General features: G+C 39.4%; 1 protein-coding gene across 16 annotated transcripts in view; it reads left to right on the forward strand.

Moving 5' to 3' along the window:
* The window catches only part of EPB41L3 (erythrocyte membrane protein band 4.1 like 3), a 136285-nt gene that overhangs the window by 103146 nt on the left and 6898 nt on the right, over positions 1-26241 (forward strand). For 5 of the 16 annotated variants that reach the window (XM_072924525.1, XM_072924526.1, XM_072924522.1 and 2 more), the window contains exons 9-22: positions 2225-2377; positions 4413-4510; positions 5853-6028; positions 8101-8321; positions 11814-12380; positions 16379-16432; positions 18307-18342; positions 18510-18575; positions 19051-19242; positions 22459-22533; positions 22940-23041; positions 23793-24512; positions 25023-25145; positions 25684-26076. In XM_072924525.1, the coding sequence (XP_072780626.1) occupies positions 2225-2377; positions 4413-4510; positions 5853-6028; positions 8101-8321; positions 11814-12380; positions 16379-16432; positions 18307-18342; positions 18510-18575; positions 19051-19242; positions 22459-22533; positions 22940-23041; positions 23793-24512; positions 25023-25145; positions 25684-26076 (2976 nt within the window). The remainder of the gene's footprint in view (positions 1-2224; positions 2378-4412; positions 4511-5852; positions 6029-8100; positions 8322-11813; positions 12381-16378; positions 16433-18306; positions 18343-18509; positions 18576-19050; positions 19243-22458; positions 22534-22939; positions 23042-23792; positions 24513-25022; positions 25146-25683; positions 26077-26241) is intronic. The other 11 variants (XM_072924527.1, XM_072924528.1, XM_030266013.4 and 8 more) reach the window with 11 other exon arrangements.

The following is a 26241-nucleotide window of genomic DNA, read 5'->3' on the forward strand; positions in this document are numbered from 1 at the left end:
AAGATGGGATATTATAAGATAAGAATTTTATTTATTCTTTCCTGAAAAGGTATTATTATCCTGGTTTGTTGTTCTTCTTTTTCATATCAAAAGACTCAGAGCAAGAGAAGTTAGTAGAAAAGCTAATCTCTCTTCGAACTGATGCTCTTTATTTTAAAAAGCTGCAGTGATAACCAAGATGTGTCTGTCTGTGGGTTAATGATCCCCACAGTCATCTTGAAACCTGAACTGAAGGTGGGAAAAGTAGACTCTGCGTGAAAAGTCATGTTTAGTTTTAATTAGGTCTGCCAGGGAGGTTTGATGATGTCAGGCTAGGGGACAAGTATCTGTGTATGTCTTTTGGAAGTCATGCCAGGCAAATGTCTCTGTGTAAATGTCAATTCATTAAGATAGTGCCAATATCTTCAGTGTTGGACAGATGTTGGACTCACCAGCTCTGATTAAAACTAGTTCTCAGTTATCAAATGTAAGGCTGTGATTAAAAATAATGTTCAGATAGACAGACTTGTCCTCTGGGCTGTCACCATTTTGAGGAAGGCCACCCTATCTTTATGCAGAGCTAGAGGGATATGCCTCAGACATTACAGGTAGCAGGTTCCCATGTAACCCATGTCCCATGTAACCACACGGCTCTTGAAAATAGCCAAATCCTTTTATTTAGGTTTCATTTTACTCTGGAATTATCATATTGGAAAATGGTCTATGACACCGAAAAGTAACGGAAGTCTTGATTAAACTTAGGTTTGTGGTGAAGATGGAGGAAGAAGATATTTCTCAACAATTTTTGAGAAAGTATATAAAAAGAAGCCCCTTGCACCTGCAGAAACACGCCATGTATGAGCATACTTGCATTTCAGACATTCACCAGGCAGTGTGATTACTGCAGTGAAACTTTTTATTTTAGAATGTGTTCAGTGTATTTAGGTTTTGCTCTTTGCTTAGGAAAGTGAAACTGAAGTACACTAAAATAATTACTTTTGTCTTTTCTGTAGTGCCTGATGGTGATACTACACATGAGCTATATTTAGGACAAAATGTATCTTTAAGTGGTTATTCCATCGTTGGAACATAGGTCCTCTATTGGTGTGTTTTCCTAACACTGGAGTGACTTTGTGGCACTATTTCTATGTTGTGATTTTAAAACTTTTTTCTTTTTTTCATTTCAAGCTGTGCCATAGCTGTTTCATCATGACTGACCATGCATACCATTGTGTTGGTTTTGAAATGTAATCAGATTTTCACCAAATGCCTAAAAGGTGGTTGGTTGGGAAACCAGAGAAAAGTTGTGAACTCATTTCATGATTATCCTAGGGTGATATCTTCATAGCTTCTGTGATTAAGTTTTTGTGATTAAGTTATTAAAAAGCAATTTGTGAAGAACTCAATGCTTCTTGATGCTTCAATGATTCTTCATTTCTATATCAGTACTAGTACTTTAGCTAAACAAAAAAAAACAGTGATAGAAGATAGTGAAGATTGGTTTTAGACTATTTGAAGACTTCTAAAGGAAAGAAAAATCTACATTTCTTACTTTAAAAAATACATGTTTATGGGTATGTTCTGATAAGATTGTGGACTAATCTTTTGCAGTGCTGTTGTGTCTGAGCTACAGCCTCCTGGCAAGTGTAGGTTATAGCACAGTCACCGTCACACAACTTTTAAAAAAGAATCCTTTCTCGTCCAAATGCCCAACTTCATGCCCACTGGGCATTTCATAGTGAAAATACTGAGCAAAGGCATAAGAGCATTAAAGACACTAGCAAATCTACTAAAGCCAAGGTGAGCAAGCTACTGAAGAAAAATTTATCTAAGGATACACAAGGCTTAGTCATGGAGATGAGTGATACCAGGAGAAGTAAATTTGTATGCTGTCATACTTTCAATCTGGTATTTATGCTAACGAAACTTTTTTATTATGCTAATAAAACTTTGCTATATGATTGATGTATTTCTTTTAATGGCATCTAAAATTTCCCTCCTTCTTTCGGAGTCTTTGTAAAATATAAGGAAATATTTGAAACCCTCAGTTTCCTTCACCCTGCCCAACCTTACTATTATTTGCATGAATGCATTCAGTGAGTAGGGTAGCACTCAGAAATCAGGTCACTACAGCTGATGCATTAAAAAGACGTAGCTCAGATAGAAAGACAGGATACAGGAATCTGTAGTACTGTAGGATGCAAGGATAGAAATACTCAACAAAGTGCATTGCTTGCTATTCCAGGATTCCGAAGGAGTGGAAATCATGCTAGGAGTCTGTGCAAGTGGACTCTTAATATATCGAGACAGACTAAGAATAAATAGATTTGCCTGGCCAAAGGTTTTGAAAATTTCCTACAAGAGGAACAACTTCTACATCAAAATCCGACCAGGGGAGGTAAGGGCATCCTGATTCTCCTAAGTGGGTGAGCCTCTTGAAAAAACGTATGTTTTTATTGATTTTTTGATTTGTTTTGTCTTATAAGCTTTTAACATTCCTCTCCATTCATATTTCCTATTTTATGCTGATTTTCTTAGGAAAGGTTAGGTATTTACTTTCTTTAAAATTCAGGTAAAAACCAACATTGTTATATTTCTGTTTACATCCATTAAATAATATAAGAAATAAATATGGCCATCTGCACATAAAAAGCTCATCCATATTATGAATACTTTGGGCATTTAAGTAGCATATTTCTTATTCATGGAGAGCTTGTTATCCTCCCTCATGTTGTACATGAAACTGGCATTTATCTCACCCACTAAGAAATGTAGACAGGCCATACCAAACTTTATAAGCATATCAGACCAGTATATTTACAGCATTTTGGGTAGCTGCACACATTAGCTCTCCTGGGAGAGCTCCCACTCTGGCTCTGGAGAAGGGGATGTGAAACCTCGTACAGTGAGTGCCCTCTCGTGGCTCAGCCGGATGCGAAGCAAATACCAACCTCGTGGGCTGAGCATGTACTCACCCAGAAATCATGGGTGTCATGGAATGGTTTGGGTTGGAATGGACCTTAATGATCATCTAGTTCCAGGCCCTCCGCTGTGGGCATGGACGCCATCCACTAGACCGGGTTGTCCAAAGCTCCATCCAGCCTGGCCTATAAGATGCTAACTCTTGAGAAATTCAGTATCATCACAGGCAAAAGAGGATTTCCATTTTAAATGCTGGCACAATAATTGGCCTGTCATAGATGAAATTCCCATACCCATTTAGAGTGTGGAGCTGTATAGCAGGACAGAAATCACTTAGATGAAGATTGGCATTTCTCTCATGATGCAGCCAATGTCTCTGGGACTGACTTCATAACTGACCTGGGAAACTTGCTGGAGCTCCCCACCCCTGAGCCTGAGCCTTTTTTAGAGTCCTAAACCAAAATCCACAAACCTACATTTCCTGCCCCTCAGCAGACACAGTTTTAGTAACCAAATTTCTAGCCTTGAATTCAATTTTAAGAACTCAAACAGTCATTGGCATTCTCAATGCCTGCACTGAAGCTCTCTGCCACTGCTACCCTGTTGAGCTCTGATGGTCTTGGTACACAGTACCCTGTGACCAGGCCACAGTTCCATGTGTAAAATAATCAATGCAGCCTCTGTCCAAATTACATTTGATGATAATGTGATTCACTAAACCACATCATCTTTATTATTTTGTTGTTTCCTGCCTTATTTCCCTGTCAGGTTCTGTAGGGATCCAGACCTCCTTACAAATGCCTTTCTGTCTACCTTTCCCCCATCATAGCAGCTGTGTTTTACCTACTTAGCTGTCTGCATGTATCCATCAACATGTTACTGCAGATATAGCTGGCACAGCTTCTGCATCTGAAATATATAATTTTGCAGCACAATCTAAAAATTGCTTTTATCTCTGGACAATTCTTTTCAATTACCTGTCTTGCCTCATCCTCTTCAGATGAATTAGCTGTAACCACTGTGATTTACTGACAATAGTACTTTCTCTGTAAATATCCTTAATCTAAGGTGTGTGAGACCAAATTAGTCCCTAAGGACAATTGCTCACCTACAGCTATTACCAGGCTTCTCACTGTAGTTCTAACAAGTGAAATTAAATCAACAGGGCAAAACACTTGAGTGATGTTTTCTCAGAAGTCTCCCAAATCTTAACTGATCTCTTTTTTACTTTAGGGTATAAAACATCACTGTCACTATAAGAAATCTCTTGCTCATTACTAGTGTTTTCCCCTAGAAATGATCCTCAAAGGTTGCCATAGATTATCATTTACAGCTTCTTTCCCAGAATTCTTTCTGTAGAATATGGATATATGTGGTTATGTACATGAGCATATACATTCCCCCTTGCAATGAGGTCATACAGACAGAGGAAATGAAGATGAACCTTGTGTACACTGTCTAAAAATAGATGCACAGCATCAAAAACATACTTATTTTTTTTTCCTACCTAGTTTGAGCAGTTTGAAAGCACTATTGGGTTTAAGTTGCCAAATCATCGTGCTGCAAAGCGCTTATGGAAAGTGTGTGTTGAACATCATACATTTTTCAGGTATGTGGATTTCTTTTCCTAAAGGTGTGATGTAAAATGCAACAGAAAATATCAGTTTTGTCAGCAGAGACGAAACCCTTCAAATCAAATTGTCTTTTTGATCATGAGGTACCTCTGAGCAGATAAAGGAAAGTTATTTCTTTTTCAAAATTTGAGGTGTTGCACCCAAATTATTCATACTATTTCAGACAGATACTGCTTAAAATCACCATATGGTCCTAATTAATCACTTTGCTTTATCTGTGCCACAATATTATCAGCTGCTATAATTTAAGAGATGCAGGACTCTGCTGCACTACTGCATATAAGCTTGCATAGAGAGAACAGCTTATATGGAAGATTGCTGAAGGACGTGGCTAAGAGTTTAAAAAAAAAGAATTTTTTTTTTAATTATATATGAAAGTACAGACAGTAGTCGGTCATGGTTATTTTTGGTCACCCAGAATACCCAATCCCTAGCTGTAATTTTTGGATTACTAAGGAATTTTGCACCTATTTTTTTCACTTCTAGGAAGAACAGAGAAAACTGTGGGTTAGTGAAATAAGTGCTGTAATTAGTTTGCACTAAGATAGTCACTAAACAGATATTTTAAAAGGGAAATGCAAAAGGGTGAGATTTTCAACAGTTTGAATGGATGTCCATTGCTTAAGAACCCCCTCTGGGAAATGTTTGGGAGTATTGAAGAATGTCCCTCCTTTCCTAAAACTGTTAGTTCGTGCTGTTTGTACATTCATATGAAATGCAGTCTTAGCAGCAAAAGATCTAAAGAGAAATGGAGTGTGCATTTTTGGGATATTTTCTGAGTTTTAATGAAAAATCAATGTCTGAGGCATAGACTCTGTAGCAGCAGAATGGCTTCTTCAGCCAGCTGCCATGCCCAAAATACAGAGGGTGGGAGAGCTCTAACCTGAAAAATGTCTACAGCCCTGTGAATGAATACTGCCTGTCATTCACTGGAAGTCAGTTCTGGCCCTGTCCTGAGCATAACATCACCATGTTAAATTTGAAGAGATACATCTGCATTTCTGCCCAATCAAGGCCTCTGGTACAAGGAACACCTTTTTAGTTTTGGTAATCAGAAAATAGTAAATCTGATTTTCAAGCATGAAGGAGCTGAGTGATTCTTGCCCATTTGGAAGAATTCAGATCTTCAAATGCTTTAGCTAAGTGGTTTTGTCATGCTGTATCAGGGGCATCCTTGATTCCCTTTCAGCCACAGACCGCTGGGGCACAGATTACGATGAAGAGTGGTACCCAGGAGTCGTCTTTTCTCCTCTGCAGAAACAGTGGACTGATTTTGGAGGAGGGGGAATAACAGGTGCACTGCTTGGTGTGTTTTAGGCTCCTGCTGCCAGAAGCACCTCCAAAGAAGTTCCTCACACTGGGCTCCAAGTTTCGATACAGTGGCCGGACGCAGGCCCAGACGAGAAGAGCCAGTGCCCTCATAGACCGTCCTGCGCCGTACTTTGAGCGGTCCTCTAGTAAACGTTACACCATGTCTCGCAGCTTAGATGGGGGTAAGGTCCTCTCGACTGACCTTATCAAACATCATCATCGCAGTGGTCACTGCTTTACATTAGGTGTAAACCTCATCATCTCCTCTCCTTGAGATTTGGCTGAGTGGAAGGTGTGAGTACCTGCACATTCACTGCAGGGGTAGAGGAAGATGCAGAGAAATTCGATGCTAAATGTACTGTTGTGATCCTTACAGAGTGTTTGGCTGGAGGATGTCCTTTGGAACCCACACTTGACAGAGCCTCTGTCCTTGGCCTCATATCTGCTTCCCTAATTTGGGGGAGGATGAGGTGGATGTGCCTGCTCAAGAATGTCAGGCTTCAACACATTTTCAGGGTTTGCATGAGTAACTGTTTTGGTTTTGGTTTAATCTGAGATTTTCTTCTGTGTAGGTTTTTCACTTAAATCTGTTACAACTCAGAAATTTCCCTTGAGTGATAACACTTGATTCCAATTACCTCACATCCTGATCCAAAGAACACTAAGAGACTTTTTTCATATGTTATTTTCAAAAGTTTGAAATGGAGAATAACATACATTGATTAATAGTACATCCTTCCTCACTTTATCCTTGCTTCATGGAGGTCATGGTTCTGCTGCTGACTTCGGTTAAATCAGTTTGTAGTTCAGAGTATCAGCTACTTCCATCAGCTATTACTGTTGTCAGCTTTTGAGTAAAAAGAGGCTGTCCTTTTGTAGTTTATTTTTGTAGGAAAAAAAGAAGACTGAGACTAAACACAGATTAATTACAGATTAAAAAAAAAGGTGAACTCCCTTGCAGAATATCACAAATTGCAATGAATATAATTGCTGGTGGGGATGGGAGAAGTTTTGATTTAAAAGTACACGTGACAAGCCTTTTCCTCTCCCTCTAAAGGTGCTGCTTGTCATTGATTATTTTGGAATATTCTAATTCTGATGTGCTTCTTGGTCGTTACCAAGCAACTGGTGACCTGATTGCTGTGCATGTGTTTCAAAGCAGAAATTATCCTTCTGCATTATTTTGTTTGTAACATCTAAACAAGATGTCTCCCTCTACTCCCTTTGCTTTCTCCTGCCTCCTGAACTTAATCCCAAGAGATGAGATACCTGAAACACTTTACCCAGCATTTGTTAGACTCTGCAAGATTTTTATGATCTTAATTTGCCTAAGTGCAAATGGGGGAAAGAGGTTTTTTAAATCAATGCTTATGATTTCTTCACTAGCGTTGTTACTATAATGCAGATGTGTCTGTAACATTCTGCATTGTGCTTACATTGTGATCCAGACTCTGTCATTTGTTACAGATGCAAATGAGTTTATAAATGTGAAAAATCCTATTGGTTTAGAAAATAGTTACCCAATAATCAAGAGCAGGGTCTGGGCGTATGTTAAAATTTTGATTACATTCTATCTGTAAAGGTACTATTTCTTTCAAAAACTTTTATATATTTAAATCTGATTCATTATTGAGCACTTGCATCCTAAAATGTACTGAATGTCATCACTTCGCAGAATTTTTTAGGATAATAAGCTCACCTAACTGGCAGACTTTAGTACTCAATAATACAAGGATCACATTTCCTTTTTCTCAGGTATTTTGCCTGTGTTATATCAATGCTGTCATATTCTGTAATGCAGCATGTTACTAAAATCTGCATTTGATCTGTGTTTTTATATTCTGACAGATCTTTAAAAAAAACATCTCTTCCACCCCCATGGCTGATGTCATAGTTGGTTCTCCTTATGCTTCCTGCCTGATAACTGTGGCAATGCATTGCTTTTTTTTATGTGGTGTTTTACTACTGTAGTAATTTTAACGGCTTGCTAACATTTAACAGCTGTGTAATGCACACATTAGTTACAGTAATGTGTGTATACACATCCATAATATATGTGTATGCATATAAGAGCTATGAGCTTGAAGTAAACAATTTATTTAAATGTATGCACATGCTTCTGGTTTCCTGAAACATGACATAGTTGTGTTTTTAGTGTTATCTCAAATGTTTTTCTAAACCAGCTTTTTTAATTTTGTGCAGCTTCTCAGCAAAAGCTATTTCAGATTTTCCCTCTTTAAATATTTGCTTTTAGCATCAGTGAATGAAAACCATGAAATGTACATGAAGGATTCTGTGTCTGCTGCAGAGGTTGGTACTGGCCAGTACGCCACAACAAAGGGCATCTCTCAGACCAACTTGATAACCACTGTGACTCCAGAGAAAAAGACAGAAGAGGACAAAGATGATGAAGAGGGCAAAAAGAAGAGAGCAGAGGAAGTCACCCCGATTTCAGCAATACGCCATGACACCAAGGTAGAATTTTCAGGGTTTTGTATTAAACAAGGCTGCCTTGAGAGTGCTTTGAGAAACACAGAATTTTTAGGGAAGGGGGAGAAAGAGGAAATAAAACTAGTTCTGTGAAAGGAAATATGCTATGTGTATTTGCATGTCTTGAACCAGTGTTTTTGCAGTCCTTTCAGTTTGCATATAATATTGTACAAGTTAGTTCCTGCCTTGGACTTTTTTTTTTTAATATGTTTAACAGTCAGATTGATGTTTTTCATGCAGCATTCAACATCTCTTTAAGGATTGCCCAGAAGTAGCCTGGTGGTGCATGTTTTTTCTTCTGGTTTTCAGTCATATTTTGACTTTAGTATGACCATCCTATTTTTTTATTTTGATAAGGCAACAAAATAGTTCTGTATGTAGCCCTGTGCTTTAAACTATTGCTCTTATACTTCTCATAACACTGTTTCCTTGCATGAATTTCAGTGGGCATTTCTTCTCTATTAATTTCTGGATACTAATTTGCTGTTATAAGCAATTATTTTCTGGCTTACAAAAGCATTTGCTTCACTTGTTTGAAGCTTCTGTTGAAGAAAGCATTTTTTATTGATGGTTCTCTTATCAATTGTTAAATTTGAGTCATCCCTCATCATCTTCAATCCCACCACCAGCACACACACATGGTTGTGCATAATATATATTGAGATATTAAAACAGGGTAAACCTAACAGAAGGATGGAGGAAATAATAAATAGGGGTTGACAGTGAAGAGGAATACAGTAAAATAACATTCAGAAAGTGTACTGTGGAATGCACTTGCTAAACAAGTAAGTTTTACTTATCCTCATCTTTTAGGAAGAAAAGCCTTGATATATATATTTATAGCCACAGAACTGTCAAGTATGCAAATGTTAGAACCTGAACTTTTAGTTTGATCATATAAGGCCACAATGAGCTACATAGCAAAAGGATCGAGTTCTCAACAAGAGTTGCAGTTAAGGTACTGAAAACCAGAAACAAATTGAGTTACTGAAAATTGCTAATGAGAGAGGTTTTCTTTTGAAAGTGTGTGCTGTATTGTAGCATTTAAAAGATAATTACAAAATTTAACTGGGGTCTTGTTGAAACTCCATTAGTTTCCACACAGAGAAAGAATTATGAAAATCAAGTATGTAGAAAACATCCAAAAGAAGCTAGTTCTGTTCCAAGTGTTCGTTAATTTAAATCAATGGAGGGATCAGTTGCATTTTGAAGATCATCTAGATGTTCCTTATATATGGCTAGAAATACTCAGAGATAGTTTAGGAGACTAATTTGATGGAACTTATATATGCTCAAATGATTGATTATTACCCCCACTCAAGAGATGAGTTCTTTTTAAACCATCATAGAGTTTCAGTTCTGTAATCCTACAGAGATCTCAGTCCTGCTTCCACATGGACCTGCTAACAGATTTGTCTGTCATCATAAAGGGAATGTCTCAAGAAACACAGTACAAGCTTGAAATCAAATCCCTTTTAAGGGCATATAAATGTTTTAGGTATGTTTGCAGCTTTTCCTTAAGACATTTTGCCTTTGTTTTATCCATGTGTATTTAAGTACCAGAAGTTATTCTAAATATTAATGCTGTAAAGATGTTAGCAATGAATAGTTTGAATTAGAAAAGAATACATTTACTTTGGATTTTTGTCTTTACAGTAAAGAGAAGTTGTATTTGTGTATGTATTTAGCTCACACAAAAACCTGTGAGTCCATCAGCATTGTTTTGACTTGAGCTTACTACATTAAGCCCATAAAGACATTTGTAAGTGGTTTGAAGCTAGGCTTGGTTCTGATTGCTTAGTTTGGGAAAACAGATTCCTTGAATTGATAGATTGTTAGAGAAGAGAGAAAGGGAAATATGAAGGAGGAATTACTTGGCTTATGTCCCACTCCTACCATTAATATACCTGGTAAAGTTCAGGCTTAGTAGCAATTGGCATTTAAAACTTGGATCTGCTTTTTGCCTTCAGTTCAACACCAGCTTGAACTGGAGGCAAACGCTGTTGTGGCTTTAAAGTAATTTGCTTTTGGGAGCCTTGAGTGAAAGTGAAATGGCTATTATAGCTCTCTGGGGAGATATGATATGGATGGAGCAGCTCAGGCACTTAGGGTTTTATCATGGATACTGTGGGCCACTTCAGCTATGTGCACTTGGTGGATTTTGGCCAAAACATCTCTGATCCATCAGCATTGTGGCAGATATTTTAGTGGGTATACGTCTTGGTGATGACAGTGGTTTTTGTCCTTCTAAAGAGCAGTGGTGTATGCTTGCAGGGAACATGTGAAATGACAATCACCGTTTCCACTGAATCACCTCCCTCCTCCTACCAGTTTTTTGACCTCAAATGACCTGAAAGGCTAGTTGAATGCCCTGCAAGCGGCATATCAAAGCAGATGCTGCTTGTTGGTAGCCAGTATTCTTGGCATTTTGGTAAAACTTGTAGCAAAAGCACCAGGGTCATTTTTGCCTCTTTACTATGGTAAAGGATTACATTTTGATTATGACAAGATGTGGCTGTGTGGGGCAAGGACTCTTTCTAGCCAGCCCCACTTCAGATCCCCAGTGAGAGAGTATGGGGTCTGCTGAGCCACAAGTCACAACTCCTTTCAGTGTACGGCCAAAGAAGTGGCAGCGTGGAGGGGCTGGCAGGTTGCATGGCTGGGAGGGGCTGAGCCCCAGCACTGCCTGCTCGGGCTCACAATGAGCAGAGGTGAGGGCAGGGCTGTGGTGATGCCCAGCAGGGGCCAGTGGTGGGAGCTGTGCTGAGGAACCGGCTGCTGGGATATCTGTTGAGCAGTTTTTCTCCATCAGGAGCATTGAAGAATAGATTTCTGCTCCCCCCATCAAACAACAGTGTATTTTAATTTGGTTTATGGCCTAGATTTTCTTTTTAAAATATTGCAATCAAGGAAATTAAAGTCCTTGGACTTATTTTAATTATATATAATAATATTATATAATGGAATTATTTTAATTATTACTGCTGAGGTTGTCCAAGGCATAGATGGGAAGCATTTAGCCCTCACCGTGTCTCCTCCCGACTTCAAGAATGCTGTCACAAGTACTGCTGGTACCAGAAATATGTTTCCTTCTTTATTGCTCTCCATATATTTCATGTTTGAAAACTTTATGATCGGAAACCAATCTTGCAGTAAGTGAAAATTGGCAACACCTGAAACTCCCTATGTGGCCATGGAGGCTTTTATATAAATCCTGCGCTGCAAAGGACTAGACAAATTTTGAATCAAGAAGTTGCCTTTTGTAAGCTGGAAGCGTGATTCGCTAATACCTGTGGTGTGTGGCATGGGAACATGCACCATTCAATTCGGTGGAAAGCTGTAGTGTTAAAATACTGTTTATAATTTTATATATATAATATATATTATTTATCATCACAGAAGAAAATTAACTAATTACAGTTTTCTTTTTGTCCTTTTGCTTTTGCGCCTTGTTTGCTGCTCTTTCTCTGTCACCAGCCATCTTTGCTTGGCACTGACTCCCACCACTCCTCGCCATCCTTTCAGCCTGGCCCCCATGTATCTTCAGCAAAGCTTCGCAGGAGATGCAAGGAGAGCACTCGGACAAAGTCCTTAGGCTGTGAGGCCCCCAAAGAGAGTGCTCCAAAACACAGCGAGTTGGAGCCCGACTCTGACAGAAAGGGGCGAGTTTGCTCCGCCGAGCAAGACATGGCTTTTGGCTACAAGCAAAAAGCTGGCAAAGGCGGAACACTGTTTTCCTTCTCCTTGCAACTTCCAGAGTCATTTCCTTCCCTCCTGGATGACGATGGCTACCTGTCGCTCCCTAACCTCTCCGAAACCAACCTCCTGCCTGCCAGTGTGCAGCACTACCTCCCCATCCGCTCCCCCTCCCTCGTGCCTTGCTTCCTCTTCATTTTTTTCTTTCTGCTCTCTGCCTCTTTCTCAGTGCCATACGCCCTCACTCTCTCCTTTCCTCTGGCTATGTGCCTCTGCTACCTGGAGCCCAAGGCGGCCTCCTTGAGTGCCTCACTTGCCAATGACCTGAGTGACAGTTCAGAGGAAGAGGTGTGTACCTCGGCATCGAACACACTCTTTTTCGTGTTCAGTGCTTCAGTCCTAACCAGTGTTAGATTGCTGCAATAGTGGTCCTACTTTCAGAGCCTCATTTCTGTCTGTGCTAATATGTTAGAAGGGGTTTATTTTTTGGTTTGGGGTTGTTGTTTTTTGGTTTGGTTTTTTTCTTCTTTTTTATTTTTTTCTCATTCTGGGAGTACAGCTTGGAGCCCAGGGTTAGGCACAACACTGTGTGGAAGAGGCTTGGCTTGAACTGTGTCAGTTGGTACAAAGTGACTAGCACTAAATGAAAAGAGCTTTTTCTTCCCTCTATCAGTTTATACTAGGGTTAGAATAGTTATCTAAATAGTCAGTATTAAGTATAATTTTCTGCATAATTACTGAAGCATGCAAATATACTAATATGTATCTATATTTATATGACTAGCTACCTAACAATGATGAGCACCCTCACCAACTTTAGTCGTTTCAAAGTCCAGATGGACTCAGCTTTTTGCAAAAGGTTATCAGCTGTAACTGAACCCCAGAAAAGGCTTTCTGGTCCAGCAAAACCTGGATCTTGATTTTCAGCTTTGATCCCATCTCTGCTGCAGATTAAATTGTTTTCCCATGGTTAAATCCAGCATATCAGTGAGGGGTCAGATTGGGACAGCTGTTCTGCAGCTGTTGTGGGAGCTTGCCACGTGGGCTGTCTTGACATTTGCAGTGTTAGATTAGCACTGCCAAAACTGATGCCTCAAGCCATCAGGGTCATCATGTGCAGGGGAATCGGCTACAGTAGGAATCTGCAGTGGTTCTGGGTACTGTGGATGTGCTGGTATATCCAGAATTAGGAAAGGAATCTGATTAAGTAACAGAGTAACTGGCATCTCAGTTTTTGCTGGAGCCTGATTATTCTTGGTTGACAGAATAAAATAATGAGTTCAGGTTTTCCTTGATTTTCTATTTTCTTCTTCAACTTCAAATACAAAAGTATGGTTTTGTTCTGTATATAAAGAAAAAAACACAGATCAGATAATCACAGACCAGCTGGCCATGTAAAAAGCCACCTTGGCCACTTGTCAATAGTCCATTGCAGTAGCTCTCTTCAATAAACCAGCTTGAACGTTCTCATCTGCTGCTGTTGCTTTGTAAGACTTGGTGCAAGATTTCATTTCCTTTTTATGGAAAGCCAAAAGTCACATCAATTTGTCTTGTAAAAACATTGTCTTTAAATGCTTTTGGCTCTGCGATGCCTTACAACTAAAAATAATGTACAATTTCTGATAAAAGGCATCCAAAATGCTGCTGTCTTATTTCTTGTCCTCATTTTGAGACAGCATTTAAGTCTCAATTTGCATTAGCTCCGCACTTGGATTAATCTAATAGCAGTAACAGCATTAATATAGTTCCAGCCCTAGAGGCAATAATGAGGCAATGTATTTGTAATACATTAGTCTGTTCCTCTTTCAGAAATGAGCACTTCTTTTTGTTAGTAAAGTTAGGAAGTATTGAGCATAAAAACATCTAAAATAGGCTTTTTAGTATCGCTCTTTTATGAGGGTGATTACTCTGGCAGTGCTTTCTGGCAGACAACACAGACTTGTGCCTAATCCACGGGGTATTTCTTGTTCAAAATATTGCATGAAAGTGAATATGTCTTAAACTCGGGCATGTCTGCATTACATTGGCAAAACAAATCACAGCAATTACGATTGCAAGGTAGGAGAGGTGCAGCCACAGCACATCAGCAGAAGCTGCCTTCTGTCCTGCTCCAGCCCTTGGCTGCCCACTAGCCCCACCTCAGCTGTACCTCAGCCCATCTTGGTGCTGAGCCTGGCCTTTCTTAGTCTTCACTCCAGAGAAGACCTGCCTTGCTTAGCCTTAACTCATCATTCCCTGCTCTGTGATAACCCCAGATCTTTATTTCAAGTAACTCTAATGTTGACTTTGACTCCATGGCTGTTGATTGGCTTATCAGAAGACATGTATGTTGCAATAAAGCAAGCTTTATGCTTTATTTAGGATTTCATTCCACTTATGGCAAAAGAGATAGGAACCTTTTCTGCCCCCACAGTACACAAAACATTGCACACAGAGATGCAGAAGACTACAGCCAGTATCCTGAATCAATGCCTTACGTTGTTGAACTTGTTTTCCTTTGAGCTATGCATCTGGAGTTAGCCCATGCAGTCAAAGACAGAATCTCACCCCTTGGAATTCACTAGCTTCTGTGTTTTTACCTTAGCAGCTAATTTTCTATCGACTTCAAGTTCTTAAAATGAACCCTATCTGCCAGACTTGTGTTACAGTGCCTTGACACAATTTTTAATTCTTTTTAAATGCCTAGATGCATTAATTCCTCTTTGCTTCTTTTTATTTTTGTAAACAGGAGTGACAATGCATACATTTTTTTTCTACTGCCATACCTTTACAATTGTCTATAATTTTATAAAGACATGAGATCCTTTTTTAATAAATAAATAATTTTCTAGCATTTTAGTGAAAGCAATTGGACCAGCCTAATAGACGGCTTTGATATTACACTACCATTTAAAAATATATGTGGTCTATCTCAAGAGTGGTAATGGCTTGAAAAATTTCATGTGATTTGCATTCATGCATTTAGCATGTAGTGGAAAATGCTTGTTTATTCTTCTGTCTGTCATACAAACAATACAAACTCTTCAAAGAATATAAAATCTATGAAAAAAAAATCAAAAGATTGTCTTATGAAACAGTTGAGTGGTCAGAAAATGGCATAAAATTGAAGGAAATTCAAAGCTAAGACTGATATTCCATCCACCAGTAGGTTGTTCTTTTATTCTTGTTCATGTTGATGTGATTGGAGGATGAGATGTGTTGTCTTGGCTTTAAATTGACTGCCTAGGTTGCTATCTAAGGACCATAGAAAATCACTAATGGAAACCAGAGCTTTCACTGCTATCAAAACAACTTGGATGTGGCAGTATGGGGCGGTAGGGTGCACTTTACTTACTAGTTTTCCATATGCTTACCTGACATCAGGGTAGTTTTTTGAACTCTCTTCCCAGCCTGTGGTAACCTCCACTCCATTCTCTCTTAACTTTGACACTTGAGTTCTCCACTAAAATGTTCTTCATGGAAAGGAGGGATAGATCAGTCTGTGCAATGCTGTGCTTTGTTTCATTTTTATCACTCATACCTAGTAAGTGTTTGGAGGGTGGGGGGAGTTACTTTTGTTTTTCTCCTGCTTTCATCCATACTCTTAAATGAAATGGGAAATATTTTTTTTCTTCTTTTAATGGCAGTTTTCTTTCTTTTTATTATCATTAACAATTATCAGCTGCTCTTTATTGGAACCGAGTGGGATCTGAGCCTTACCATTACTCCACAGACAGACAGTAGATGGGCTGGGGGTACGGTTATTTGAACTCCTTGGTAATGCAGACAGCCTCATGGTGTGTAAATGTGGAGACAAGAACAACCTCTGTACAAATGAGGGGCTGAAAGTCAGATGACTGTTAAAGTAGCTTTGTTGTGGTTGTTTTCTTTAATTGTCTTTTTCCCCTCCATATAAAAATTTAACCACCACTTTATATTGGCTAGAACAAAAATTAATTCAATAATTTTCTGTAAAAAATCATTATGGGAGGAAAAGTTTGATTAGAAAATATTAGTCACTTTTTTCCCCATTTTTTTGAGCTACCTGGTTTTCTTAAAGAAAAAAAAATTGTTATTCAAATAACACTTTTCCAGTAACGTTTTGTTTGGCTTATAAATTTGTTCCAGTAAAGCTATATACTGTGTACAGTACGCCTCGAGTCTTCCTCTGAGTCTGTTCTGTTTACTAATATAGCATTTTTATTTTGCTTCTTTGACATGTGCGTTGTTCGAAAAGCAATGCTAATGCAGTTCACAGGGTTGTTGAGTTTAACAGTTCCCCGTGTGAGCCGCGTGTACTGATAAGCTGGGTTTATTCTTTATTCCTGCCTTCCTCTCGGGACCCGGGTACTTGTCTAACCCAATAGACTGACAGTGAGCAGACGGATACTGCGGCTGATGGTGAGACCACTGCCACCGAGGTTTGTACAGTCACCAGCACCCAGCTATGGCAGGGGAGAGCGTTTGGCCTCGTCTCTTCCCGACCCTGGGCCTTGGGGCTAGACCGCATGTCTGCTACGGCAGCTCAGGATCCCTCCCTGCGCGTGTGTGCATGTGCGTGCCTGCAAGCGGGAGAGCTTTGCTAGGAGAGTTGAGTTTCCAGTGCTCCCTGTGGGTTCCTCTTATTCCTGAGTTGGGTTTGGAAGATGCAAGGCCTCTGCATTGTGCGGTTAGTGGGGCAATGGCGGTGTCACCCGTGCCAGTGCTGCCCACCCGGTGGGCTCTGCTGGCCGGATCTTGCCCTGGGGATTTTTGTTTGCCTGTTTGCTCTTATACTTTGAAACCTGAGTGGGAACATGGGGAAAAGACAATAAAAAGCTGTTTTCAGATTTACTGAATATTCTCACATTTTAAATATCTTAAGTTTTTTCTTTAATGTAATTTCACATGGCATCTTCACATATGGCCACTACTAGTCCAGGTATTCTTTTCAGAGGAGAAATGTAAAATGTTTATATTTTCCTTGCACTAAGAAGCCTCATATCCACAACATGGTACATAGACTGTGCAAGCAAATTCAACCCTATGTGACTTCACTGAAATGCATATAATGCTTTCATAATTAATAGGGTTGCAACTGCAAACATGAGCTGAATTTCATCTGACATCTGCTAGAAGACAGTGTCTTACTATAAACATTACTCTAGGTTTTCAGAAGGATCTCATTAATATTTGAGACTGTTAAAATTATCGTCAAGGAAAAATTTTCTGTATGACGCGTCAGGACGATTCAGCCTTGGTTGTAAACAGAATACATTTGAATGGAGTTGTAAAGTAATCAACAGATTTTCCCATGAGTTATTTGTCTAATTAGGACTATATGAAAAATTAACAATAAAATATTAGCATGCGCATTAAAAGAATTCAAACAGTGCAACAACATTAAGTCTGTTGAGATGAGTCAGAAGTACAAGATGCTTTGAAGTGCTTCTTTCACTCCATAGCTTCAGGCCTTGAGCCCTGTAGAAAGTAAAACATAATCATAAAATTGTGACATTTAAAATTTTCAGTTTAATACTCAAAATTTCATGTTAATATCCCTAGTTGCCATCTTTATTTAGAGGAGAAGATATAGCACATTTCAGTTTTTCATATGGATACCTGATTTTCAAAATGTGTGGTATATCTGCCACCTGCAAATTGCACCCTTGGAAACAGGGCTGCTGGCACTGTCCTTATGGTGCTGCTTTTGAAAATGGGCACTGAAGTGGACGGGATGTGTGAGCCATTCCAGATGATAGGTCGTGAAAGAATGTATACAGGCTAAATATGAAATAAAATTACAGAAATACAGAAAGGGACTGTGGTTAGGGAAATAGCATTTTAAGCAAATAAAATGTGCTTCTTTCTTTAGAAAGTGTTGCAGGTTGTTTGCCCATGGTGAGTTTATGCAAAGCTTTGTCTGTGGCCCAGATTATGTCCTATGTGTAAATTCTGGAATTACAGAATTCCGAAGCATTTTCTGTTGCTGTTCTGTCCTAGATTAGCTGCGACCTTGGTGAGAAGGTGCAACTGCTGCTCTATAAATCAAGATTTATTAATGTGGAGTGTAGCAATATTTATTAAAGGGAGATGTTTAACACCCCTTTGATAACAAAACACCAATTTGAGAAGTGGACATTTGCTCTGAGTTAGGAAAACCATGCAAAGCTAGTGTGTCTACTCCTTCTCCTTAAACCTTTAATGAGGAGAAAACGGGATTTTAACCTAGGGCGTACCTCTCACCAATGTTCACAAAGCCTTCATTCATACAAGTGGGTAAGGTGTTGTTTTCCAATCTTTCTCATGCTGGCAGTCGGATCAAGAGGAGGACGGAGATCTAAAGGCACAGGTACAGAAACAAAAGGTCTAGATGTTGCTCAGGTATCAATGTTGGAGGTGTTCACCTCTTTCAGCATGTTACTGTCAGTTCTCTGTGAAGAAATGTGTAGAAACAGCATTTTGTATCCTTTCAATACTGTGTCCCTTACTTTTCCCTTTCTTTTTCACTTCTTTCAGAATAGTCTGATTAAGCGAATACAGGGTGAAAATGTGTATGTCAAACATAGTAATCTTATGTTAGAGGTTGGTATTGGTATATACCAGTGCATGTACGTACATGTGTGTTAGTTTTAGTGGTAAACTGTGGATCTGCACTATGATGCATGAACTGTGTACTCCCACCTGCTAATAGATTATTTCTTCTCTCAGATTATGATGACTCCTCTAACCTGTACTATCAATATCGATACATGCGTGTGCCTCTATGTGTGTGCCTCCACGCACATATGTATGTTTGTATGGAGCCTCTTTATCAGGTGCAAATTATAGCAATATGGGCAGGCTCTTTAACAATGTATTTAGACTCACTTGTACAAGATATGCTATGCTGTTCTCTTTCAAAATGCCACATTTTCACAGAGTGTTGTGTTAGTGCTGTGCTCCCCGGCTCCCTGAGCTGTTACTTCCCTCTATACTAACCAAGTTGTGTGTTTTGGCTCTAAAGTTTGGTTGGCTTAGGATGTATCACAAACTGCTCTATTCTTTTAAAACTGTCTAGGATCTAGACAAAACCCAGGAAGATCTGATGAAACATCAGACCAATATAAGCGAGTTGAAACGCACCTTCTTGGAAACCTCCACAGAAACAACTGTGTCTAATGAGTGGGAGAAGAGGCTTTCCACATCTCCCGTTCGGCTTGCAGCAAGGCAGGAGGATGCTCCTATGATTGAACCACTAGTGCCTGAAGAGGTCAGCGTGAGCTGAAAGGCTTCATTATATATTTGTCTATGCATTTTTACTTATGGCAGCTCTCACTAGATTAGAGGCCATAGTTAGAAGCCAATTCCTGCTTGGAGTCACTCCTTTTTCTCAGAACACAGACAGCAAAGATAGGAGGAAGAGTAGATACCATAAATATATACATATATAAATATATGTGTATATAAAGAATTAAATTCACTGGAAGCTGTGTGGCAGAACTGGGTCTCTCTGAGGGTGCAAAATACAGGTGTTGTTACAGGTTCAGTGAGCTTGAAGAAGTCCAGCCATGCATGAAAGAAACCATGAAAGTGATGGAGAGAAAATTTAAACAATGGTGACTGGTTGGGAGCAGTGGTGTAGTGAGACAGGTGGGGGCTGTGGTGCCAAGCTTGAAACGAAAATACAGAAGTAAGGGCAGAAATCTCAGTTCCTGAAAATAGGGAAGAAATAATTATGATAATTGGACCTTCTTGTTCAGTTCCATAAGGAACCTGATGGTTGCTGCAGTCTGCTGGATGCTGTCATTGAAGACCCAATGCAGATTGCTAAGTATCTGCATTTCCCTGCAGTGTGCGTGCATGAAAAAATCTTGCTCACTGTGCAGTCTTGAAGTGCTTGTAAGAAACTTGCCAGTTTAAAAGCTGGTGTTTACTTGATCTGTAGGTAGATAAGGACATGTAGGGGTAGCAAGGGCACATTTGTGTTGCAATAAAATACATAGTGCAGAGTCTTGGCTTAAGTCCAGTGGAGCAAAAAGAAATAAGCTTGTGTGGTCTGCCTGAAAGGTTTTTTGGGTTTTTTTTTATTCTATTATGAATGGATATCTGGTTTCTGTCTCACAGGGATTATCTTTATGACTTTGTCTTGGTTTTAGCGTTAAAAACCAATAAATGGTCATAAGATTTGTTTCTGTGCCCACAGCACTGGGGGATGTAATGGTATAGGGAACTCAGTAAAAATTGTCTGGAAAGTGTAAATTGAAAGAGTGTTCTGCTTTCTCACCTCAGAGGTTGGTGTTGCAGACCCATAACTCTGGGGAAGGGTATCCCTGGAGGCATGCAACTTCTCCTCATAGGGATAGGGATATTGCCAAGGAAAAGGGTCTCACATCCTCCTCTCCCACATTATAGCCAGTGGCTGATGCTGGCACCAGATGTGCATTACTGTGGCAGTCAGGTTGGATTAAAATACGTAAAAATGCAGGCTCAGTGCTCAAAGCTTCCTTTTTGAGGGGAGGACAGAAGAGTTTTAGTGTTGCTCCTACTGCCTTGTTCAGGAATTGTAACAGACCCTACAAACAGGTTGGTTTGATTGTAGTTGAAAATAAAGATTTATCCTTCTAAAAAGTAAAATTGTAAGTACAATGATTAGGATGCATTTATCATAATAAATATATAAGGAATTGTTGGAAAGGGTGGCTAGCTGAGCCTGAATCAGAGGATTGCAAAGGAAGCAAACTTAACACCACCCTGTTTGTTTAATATCTTTATGTTGTAATGTACTACTACATCTTTATTACTTTAGGAATGTAATAAACAGTTTTAATTAAAACACACAAGCATTATCAAAGTGTTACACAGCTATGTAGGCTTCACCGTGAGAAAATACATCTGAATTTAACCATTCATTTGGAAAGGAAAAGAGCAAGAATTATACATGCATCTAAGTAACACATCTGTTTCACAGAACCTCATCCAAATGAAGATTTTCTTTGAAAATTGAGAGCAGACTTGAGCTATCAGAGCCTAACTCTGAGGCAACTTCTGCTGTAGATAACACCTGGCCATTCCTTTGGTCCCAGTAAGTGAGATGGTTTCAGTTCATTTGTCCTGATGAGAGGGGATTTTTTCAGGAAAAAGCTGAAGCCATCCATAGGTCAAAATCAGTACCTTTATGTCTACTAAGAAATGCAGAGGCAGTCAAGATGGTGTAGTGCCTTCTGCTAGTCAAAGAAGCTACACATTATCCACTTTAAAAATATGTTCAGTGCTGTTACTGTAGCTCCTTCTTATAATAAAACAAGAACAGAAGAGAAAATATGTATTTTCAAAATGTGATCTTTGAGCACATAGTACCTGAGTGTTTGGTCAGTGTGACTTTAAGCCACTGGTCGCACTTGATTTCTTAGAACACGTGGGCAAATAATTTGGTTTTCCTTAGTAATGAAAAATATAGTTTTAAATATCTTCCATGATCGTAGCCAGATAGCTGTAGAACATGAGAGTCCTCATATTGACAAAGTCCTTGACAATGTTTAATCTGACCTGAATTGGATGAAATCAAGACTTTAGGAGTAAAGGAGTTGTGCATCTCCTCGCAGCCAGGGAGCTGAACCATTTATCCCTTTCTAGTGACATATTTCTCTTTAAATTTCTATCTTTCCTCTTGAGAATATGTACCCTTTTATCATGCCAGTCATAGAATTTCCATTGGCATATTTATTGTGTGTAGTATTTACTGAAGTCACTAGAAAGGATTTGTCAAGAAACCCATTTTGCTCTGCAGGGGCTTAGTTTCTGTGGTCAAATGACAACAGTGGCCAGCCCAGAAGGTGGGCACAAAAGCCTTGGGAAATTGAGTCTTACTTACATTTAACATGTTCCCAGTTTTCCAAGATAGAGAGATACTCTTACTATTCTCATAGCACTGGGAAAGCTCTGCTGGGATAAAAGTGAGGAGATTTCGGTGTCACACGACAGGATAATAGAACACCAGTTAGCTCCCTCTGTAGGAAAAGTGCTCCTAAGACTTCTGATACCAGCAGGGAAAAAGGCAGAGCTGAAATCATGGCTGGCCACAGCTTCGGCCTGCTTCAGCAGAGAGGGCTGCAAACTCAGGAGAGAGCCTTGCCCAGAGTGGAGGTGGAGGGGCCTGTTCTGGGCTCTTGGTGGAAGCTGTGTGAGCTGGCATCACCCCCAGTTAAGTGAATCACAGTGCATCCACACCTGGGTCTTTCTCAGTTTAGTGGGTTTTGTGCTACACTTGTGCATACCATTTGTATACTCATGTCTCCTTTGCATTCACCATAGAGAGACACTGATTTCACTTCTCATTAGAAACCTCTGTGCTACAAAATGATTCTCTTTAGCTCTGTTTCCTAGTTTTCCATGAGATTAATAATTTGTAGAGAAATGTGAGCTACTGTGAAGTATAGTGGACTTTATACCCTCTATTTACTAAAATCATTTATTCCCCTGACATTAGACCAAAGAAGAAACAGAAAAATCAGAAAAACTCATATTTTTGCAGAAGGGAGGTACTACATTCCTTGAAATGCAGGTAAAAACAAACAATACTTCATTGAAATGCAGTCAGAAAAGATGGCAATGATTTTATTTTCTTTTTTCCTTTCCAAGCCCTCCCTTTTCATATTTTTAAATTGTTATTATTTAATAAGTTCCAGGCAGAGATATAATCTGGAGACCAAATTCTAAGGAATGGGTCCTCTCCAGAGTTTATGGTTTCCTAATGGAGACCGATTTCTCTGCTACTTAGAAATCTACTTGCACGGTGCTGTTTGGATGTTGTTTGCAGTTTGCATGCATTTCCAGCATAAACCTCACTGAGAACGTTACGGTGAATGAGGCACTTCTGTCACGAGAATGTGTTTCCTTTATATTGTCAACTGAATTTAGATTATGCTGAGTGATGGTGAACTTTATATTTTTATTGGTTTTTCTATTAGCCAAGTGTGATAGAGAAGAAGCTGCAGGAAGGAGAATCTGCTGGCACTTTGGTTACCTCTCATCAAATCATTATCCAGAAAAGTATCCCATCATCCCTAGAGGTTATTTTTAATTCATTTGATTTTAAACTACATCATTTGCTTAGTTAAATAGAGAAGTTATGGTCTTAAAGTCAAATAACGGGATGCTGATTGCATAGTCAAAGCAAATCACATAGCACATTTGCATGAGGAGGAAAAAAGATGCTGCAGTTAAGTTTCATTCAGAATTTTTAGTAGTATGCTTAGTTTCTACAGTTTGCAGTGTTGTGCTTCTCCATTTAAACAATCCGGAAGGGCGTTGTTTTCTAATGAAAACAAGGAAATTCAGTGCAGGCTACATACAGAAGAGTACTATTCTAAAATGTCATTAACAGCATGTTTGTAACAACTAGGGTACAGTTGAATGGGCTTATTTGCCCTATTTTTGTAATTTGTTTTTGACTGTAGCTTTGTGAAGCACTGCAATATGTGATTTTTAAGCCCAGGTTGATTCCAGTCACCATTATTATTATGTGCTGACCTACTATTTTGCTTCAAACAAGTAATAAGTTTTTTTGCTTCAAAAAAGTAATATTTTTGGGTCCATGTTATATGGACCTCTGAAGAAAGACAATATGCAAAGAAATCATATTTTGCCTAAGGTGCTTCTGTTTATTTGCTTGGTAACTGCTCTGAGAGGTACAATGATAGAAGTTACTATATGCTTTCAGAAGAAGCAACGTGATTTCTTAAAAGTCTTCATAATTTAGTGCTCCTGAAGTACAGATAAACCCACAGATATTCTAATTTAGCTTTTATATCTCAAATATAGGGCACTGAGGATTGGGTTATTATAGACAAAATACCCTCTGAGGTAGTTGATGGTGAATCGGAAAAAAATCTGGCAAACAAAGTAGTGACTGTGAGCAGTAGAACTGCCTTTCCACCTGAGATATTAAAATCCAGTACCATTCTAATGCAGAGCTTTGAGGACTTGGAAAGTGAAATACAATCCAATGAGGAGAATAAGCAGAAAATGTTCACCCTAGGGAAGTCGTATGATACCGTATCTGGGAAAATTGTAACCATGACAAGTAAAGCTAAAGAGGGCGAGAAAGCAGTACAGCCTTCAGGAGAAACTTTGCAAAAACTGGAAAGGGAAGTTCAAGAGTCTGTGAAGATCGTTCCAATAGTGGCCAAGTATGAAATCCTCACTGATGAGAAAGCCAGGCGGGGATCTGATGTGCAGAGCGTGAGAAGAAAGCTGTCTGACTCTCTGACACCTATAAAGGAAGCAGAATCTCAGTTGCAGAGTCCTGAAGAGGAGAGTTTGAAAAAGACACTAAGGATGGACCAGGATTTTCAATTACTTGGTACACTGGAAGGCTTACAGCTTGGCAAAACAGAAAAGCACCCTGGCGGAGAAGCTGTAAAAGCAGGGGCTTTTGCCCGTACAGATAAGAGCCTGTCTGAGTGGAGATACTCCAGAGAACAGCCATTTACCATTGCTACTGCTCACTATGTTACTGAGTCGTCTGCATCAAAAGTAGTGGTAACAAGTGGCTTTGACTTCACGCCACGATTTAAAGATAAAAGCATGACTTCTTTTAGGCAATCCCTTCACACCACCCTAGCTTTCAGTTCTCTTGCTGCCTGGCTTTATGTTGACAGCAGCCAACCCAGCTTATTTTTTTTCTCTCATACTTTGAATCCGTCTCACAGTCTGAAGCAGACATTATATAAGGCTTTCAACCTTTCTGGTTTACGTACTGAAATTCAGTATTGCTGCTGTGGCTTGTTAATAAAAGGAAAAAAAATTGTTTGCTTGAACCAGCAAAATGCCAATGCTAACAACTATGCTTTGTAACTATTGCTTACTACAGCCATTATGAATTTGCTCTGATTTATTTTCCCATTCTTTTCCTGTTTACAACCTCTCCGTGCCCCTGCAACCTTCTTTCCTTTTCCTCCGTCTCCACCTCTGGTTTTGGCAATTAATATGTCTGTGCATATGGGTCTGCCTTTTTTCTGTGTATGACTCTACATTTCTTTGTCTGTTTAGACTAAACAGTCCACCAGTGAAAAAACCTTGGACGGTTCAGATATCTTCACTTTAATAGAGTCCGCCAGAAAACCAACTGAGTTCATAGGAGGGGTTACTTCTACTTCCCATACTTGGGCTCAGGTGTCTGCTTGATTCCCTCCATCGATGTCATAACCATGCACCAATTACTTTTGGTTTTCTATCATTTCGTGGTTTTTTGCACAATATGGAACTGTATAACTAATGCATGCATTCATGTGTGTTTTCTTTTGATTCAACAGACCACAAGAGAAACTTCACCAAAAAGGAAAAAAAAAAAAATAAAAAAAGGCAACAACCAGCTCAACCAGCTTTTCTTCAATTTCATTTTATTTTGGTTATTTTGCAGGGTGCTGTATTTTGCCTTTTTAAAACTCACACGAAAATACCAGTGAGAAGAACACCGACATTGAAATTTCTCTTCACTTTCAAAAATTTTGCTTCTTGCTTTGTTTTCCATTTCTGCTATACTGATAATATCCTGAGAACAAAAATCCATGCAACATGGGAGAAATAACTTGGCAAAATACAATGCCCATTTTTTTTTTAATTTATGTTCACAGTACATTAAGCTTGGGCACTACTGCAAATAGTGTTGTCTGCTTCTGATGCTGAGGGTTTTTTTCCTCCTTCCCTGCAGAGAATAGAGACGACGACGTCTCAGGAGATAACTTCCAGTGACATGAAGCAAGCAGCTCAGCCGGATCAGGATACAGTGCAGAAGGTTGTACAGGAGACTGTAGTTGTCAAGGAGAGACATGGGATGGAGGTGCATGCAGGCGGGGATCCTGCTAAAGTGGCCGGACTTACGCTGGATGCCCAGGCTGAGGCAGCGTCAGCGGTGGCTGCCGGCGTGAAAGGGAAGGAGGGCTCTGCTGGGACTGAGGGGGCGAAGGAGGAAAAAAGGGAGGAGGCTGGGAAAGCCCTAACCAAACAGGAAGGAGTCGCTACCCCTGCTTCATGTGAGCAGGCAGAGGAGCACAGAACAACAGTCCAACTTTCAGAGTCTTTGGAAAGAAAACCTCATTTTGAGGTAACTTGATGTTAAATTGGTCGTGTCTGTGCTGTCTTGTGAATGTAGGCGATAGTAGGCTAAGTTAATTCCTGTCATTGAAAGTTAAGTGTTCCCCGCTTGTATGATTGCACTTTTACAGAACGCAGTTTTTTTCTCCTCTTATTTCCTCCTTGCATGCCATCT

The sequence above is a fragment of the Taeniopygia guttata genome, chromosome 2 (genome assembly GCF_048771995.1).
Source record: "Taeniopygia guttata chromosome 2, bTaeGut7.mat, whole genome shotgun sequence".
Lineage (NCBI taxonomy): Eukaryota > Metazoa > Chordata > Aves > Passeriformes > Estrildidae > Taeniopygia > Taeniopygia guttata.